The sequence below is a fragment of the Phaethon lepturus genome, unplaced genomic scaffold (assembly GCF_000687285.1).
Source record: "Phaethon lepturus isolate BGI_N335 unplaced genomic scaffold, ASM68728v1 scaffold32202, whole genome shotgun sequence".
NCBI lineage: Eukaryota > Metazoa > Chordata > Aves > Phaethontiformes > Phaethontidae > Phaethon > Phaethon lepturus.
The window spans coordinates 1,744-6,678 of NW_010523115.1; the positions used below are offsets into that span (position 1 = coordinate 1,744).

Here is a 4,935-nt window from a genome sequence, read left to right on the forward strand (position 1 = left end):
TGGAAAATTACAGGTGGTGAGGGTGCAGTGGTGCGAGTGTCACGTCCTGGAGATGCTCTGTGGTCAATGGAAGGGGTGGGGGGAAGCCTGCGTCCCCAGGAAGGCACCTTAGCCTTGCTCTGATGGAGCTCGTGGGGTCGGTGCCATGGAGGCAGCCCCAAATAAAGCCGTTCTCGGCTTCCCAGGGGTGAACACAGGGCAGTGTGTTCACTGCCATGCTCTCTGGCAGTGCCTGGCCGGCTACAAGCCCGTGAGCAAACCACTTACATGGATGTTACACTCAGACTCCACGTTTTGATTCTGTCTCTATTCCAAAAAAAAAAAAAAAAAAAAAAAAGTTTAAATCCCCTTCAGCACATTGGAACTCGAATGTGTGTAGATGCTTGGCAGAGTCCTGGCTTGAGCTGCTGGTGTTTCTGCTGAGGCAGTCGCTGAGGAGGCCAATGAGCCTGTCTGCTTCTGGTATTTACGCTGACCGGGTAAGAAATGGGCTGAGAGTACATGTTACAACCTCTCGCCCTCTGCATCCTGGCCAAGGTTAAGAAGTCAGAGAAACTTTTTTTTTTTTAATAGGAACAATATCAAAGAGGTCTTCTGCATCATCTCCCAGATCCATGATCTCTTTCATAAGTGACTTTCTTGTTCTTAGAGATTTGCAGCCCTCTGAAGTGCCTGATAGTAAATAAAGGCGCATAATTTACAAACATGGCTGAAGCCAGAAATACTTTTCTCTATCTGTCCTCTCTGTTTATTAATTCAGGTTTCCAAAACCGGAGGGAGAATTTCCTTGGCATCAGTGACCTACTGAGGCAACTTTCGAGTTCAGAATGCAGCTGGAGAGCGGGCAAGACCCCCACCTCCGAGAGGTTGTGTGGTTTGCGGTGTGCTGCAGAGCCCTGACACTTCTGCTGCAGGCAAGTCTCCTGTTCCTGAACCAAAGATGCTGCAGCATCTGTTGTTTGCTGCTCCAAGGCTTCTGTCTTCAGTACTGCCTTGTGCACCGTGAGCTAGATGGTTCTGCTTGATTGGGAAATCATCTTCTTCTTTGGAGAACCAACAGAGCAGCTGCATCCAGGGAGGCAGGTTGCTGTTAAGTAAAATTACACAAATTTCCTTGTAACTTACTCTGTTTTCATGCCGCTGTTGCGAGAGGCTGCGTTGGCAGCATGAGAGGCTGAAGTCTGTTTATCCACAGAAGAGGAATGATAATCTCCTCCCGCACATCCCTCCCAGGTCTCATTTCCAGACACGTCCTCCTCTGAGCATGGGAGAGCTTGGTTGCTCACTCCATCCTACCTGTGCGTACCGAGACAGCCGGCAAAGAGTCCAGCTGTGACCGTAGCCCTCCTGAAACGGAATCGGCCTGAGAAAGCTCTTCAGCAGCAGGGCTACCAGCCAGCTGGCAGATTGTGGCAGCCCTGGTCACCACTGGGTAGGGCTGAGTGGAACCATCAGCTGAGTTGAAAGACTCCGTATTACAAATGCCAGAGGCCTGGTTAGACCAGATGTGTGCTTCATGGTTAAACGGCGGCTTTATATGTCTTTTAGTCCCAATTTGTTCAGTGTGGCCTCTTTCTCTGCCAACGCTGAATTTATTGCAGGGGACTCATCCCAATCTACATGTAGTTAAGCTACAAAACTTACCAGCTGAGGTTTTTTGGGGTTTTTGGTTTGTTTAAACATATTTTCATTTGGAATTATATTACAACATGTTAAGTTATATACCTCCTCATGAGCTTTCTGGGTTTTTCTCTCGCCTTTTAAAATGTGGTCAGCACCACAAGCTCCTGGAGGCAGAGGTCTGTGTGTTCTGCTTGCTCATCTCCAGAAAGCAAACCCCTTTGTGCACGCTGAGCTGCAGAGGTGATGGGGTGATCTAGAGACTGGGGGGGCTGGGAATTGCCTGCTGTCTTTTGCATCAGTTTGCTCTGGGAAAATGTTTTTCTCTAGTTCTGTCTCCTCTCCCTTGTACATCAGCTGGGATAATAATGCCAAATTCAGTAGAACAGGAGGCTTACCAGCGCTGCAGAGGTACCCGGTGCGAGCGTACACAGTTAGATGTGCCTGAGCATGGGGCTGAGCAGCTTTCCCTGTCCAGTTCCGTGAGGATTCATGCTGGATACATTCTAGAACTTTATTCAGTTCAAAAGATCGCGTGTTTGCAGCTTTTCACAGTCTTAGGGGTGTCCTTGCTGTAAAGCCCCTCAGCCTGGCTTCTGTGCTCCTCCTGTCCCCTTTGAACCCAGGAGTCCTCCTCCTGCTTGGTGCTTTCAGTAGGGTACAAGAGGATCTCTGCTGGACTTCAATCCTCTCTTCTTTTTCCAGGCTCTGTTTAACCTCCTGATCCCAGATCACGCTGCAGACGCCTTCTCTCCCCCTCGCCTGTCCGAGCCTGGCCTGTGGGACCTGCTCTTGGAGCGGCTGCTGGGAGGCCTCTCGCACTGGGATGCAGAGCACTTCCTCTTCATCGCCGAGCGTGGTTACCTGTACGAGCACAACTGCGCCTTCCTCCCGCTGTACCCCCTGAGCGTGCGTGCCGTGGCCGAGGGTGCTCTGTGGCCCTTGCAGCGGCTGCTGCGTTTGCGGAGCCGCCTCCTGCTATCGGCCGTACTTCTTAATTCTCTCTTTTCTGCCCTGGCAGCCGCTGCCCTGTATAAGCTGGGCTGCGTTGTGCTGCAGTGTCGCAGGGTGGCTTTCCTTGCTGCCGTTCTCTTTTCTGTCAGCCCTGCCAACGTATTTATGGCAGCTGCTTACTCAGAGAGCATGTTTGCCTTCCTGGCGTTCAGTGCCATGTGGCAACTGGAGAAGGGGCAGGGCTGGCTCAGTGGACTGCTCTTCTCCCTTGCTTCTGGGGTGCGCGCCAACGGGCTTATTAATGCTGGCTTCTTTCTCTACTCCCGCAGTAAATGCTTTGCCCTCCAGCTCCAGGTGGGTTCAGGATCGGTAAGGAAGCTCCCTCCATTGTGGAAGCAACTCCTTAGCGTGGCATCTTCAGTGGTTCTGATGTGTGCCGGGATTTTTCTACCTTTTGTTTTATTTCAGTATTATGCCTATGTGAGGTTCTGCGGCCCTGGCACCGACCTGGAGCAGGCTGTTCCCAAGCCACTGCTGCAGCTGGCTCTGGACAAGGGCTATCGTCTGGCAGCCATGAACGGGGCTAGCCCCGCTTGGTGCTCCCAGCGATTCCCTGTGGTCTATTCTTATATTCAAGATGCTTACTGGAATGTGGGCTTCCTAAGGTATTTTGAGCTCAGGCAGATACCAAATTTTGTGCTTGCTTTGCCTGTCACACTTCTGGGCTCGTGGGCTGCCTGGACCTACATCATTGCAAACCCCCGGCACTGCCTAACTCTTGGTCTAGAGAGAGGAAAGAGCGAAGAAGAGGATAAACCAAGAGCTGGATTTTGCTGCCCCTCTGTCTTCGTGTATGTGGTCCATGCCACAGTCCTGCTGGTGTTTGGATTTTTCTGCATGCACGTGCAGGTAGGATGTTCATGGCAACATACAGGAGTTTTTAAGGGGAATGCAGCGTGGCAGCTGAGGCAGTGACAGTCACAGCCTGAAGCTGCTTCAGCTGCAGGGCAGCATGGGGCAATGCTGTTTTGCCTTTCCTCTTTTGGAGCTACTTCCACAGAGAGTTTCCAAAGCCAGTTAGTTCCTCTGCTCTGCTGGAGAGTTCCCAAAGAGAGCTTGCCAGGTGCTCAGTGTGACAAGGACACTGGGACGGGGATCAAAGGGTCCGGCTGGTGTTGGGTGGCGTTTGACATGTGCCAAGCCCTGCTAATCGGCTGTCGGAGGACAAGGATACCGGGTCGTTATCGTGTTGGGCCGAGCTTAATGGATGGCAATGAAAGGATCCAGAGCCTGTCGCCAGTCTCTAGCAAGTATTTGAGGTCTTTTTAGGACATAGTTAGTGGCACTAAAGTGAAAAAAGTCACTGAAGAGTGACTTTCAAATCCTGAGCTGGATGGTGACAAAGATTTCAGTGAGATGGTGACGACTGGGTACTGTGCTTGTCCAAAACCTGGGGACCACTTGACTGCTTACACAGATGTCTTAATAAATAAAGCAGGTTTAAGCTGAGAGGTGTTTCATGTCAATGTAATAAATCCTAGCACCATGAAGTGGGGCCATATTTCAGTCCCCTTTATCAGCAGCCTGGTTTGAGGCAGGTAGATGGCTCCTTCCATGCCTCAGGAGCAGGGTTGGTCACAGTTGAAGACCTGCAGTTTATGTGATTTTTTTGCTCTGCCTGTCATCTTCAGGTGCTGACCCGGTTCCTTGGCTCCTCCTCTCCCGTCCTGTACTGGTTCTCTGCTCACCTGCTTCAAGAATCTGAACCTTTGCTCTGGAGCGAAGGGACTGATAACCAAACCGTGGCACCTCACTCCGAGGAGTCTCTTTTCGGTAAATCTCCTGGTTCCTGTGGGAAAGGGACTTCTGGGAACCCCGTCGTGAGGCTGCTGCTCAACTGTAGATTCATTACCCCCCTCAGCAGATGCATTCTTGGATTTTTCCTGTCCTACTGGCTGTTGGGACTGATTCTGCACTGTAACTTCTTGCCATGGACATAGCGAGGGGTGTATTGGTCCAGATGGGTCGCAGGGCAGGAGCACTGGTCAGAATTGAAACGTACTTTTGCTAAAAACCCTGAGGTATATGCAAGGATGCTGTTGTCTTGGTTACAAAGGCGTTACTCCTCCGTTACTGCGTATGTACAGAGCTGCCACCATGTCCAAAATGGGCCTGTTCTCCTTGCAGCGTCCTGCCCCTCTCCCCGCTGTCGTTACCGACGGCCGAAATGCCCGGGAGCCCCCGGGGACGGGGAACGCGTCGCGGCCCCTGCGTCTGCTGGGGAAGCGCCGTCGCCGAGCGGCTATGGCGGGGGTCCGCGTCTGTCCGCTCTCGCCCGGCAGGAAACCTCTGGGCATCGTC

The 4,935-nt window shown here is 52.0% G+C and overlaps 1 protein-coding gene across 1 annotated transcript; it reads left to right on the top strand.

Annotated features, from left to right (window-relative positions):
- The first annotated feature begins 827 nt into the window (after positions 1–827).
- PIGV (phosphatidylinositol glycan anchor biosynthesis, class V) lies at positions 828–4,574 on the top strand. The gene is made up of 3 exons (XM_010282032.1): positions 828–914; positions 2,326–3,483; positions 4,266–4,574. Exons 1-3 carry the CDS (start codon positions 828–830, stop codon positions 4,572–4,574), a joined length of 1,554 nt encoding a protein of 517 aa, XP_010280334.1.
- The last annotated feature ends 361 nt before the right edge of the window (positions 4,575–4,935 follow it).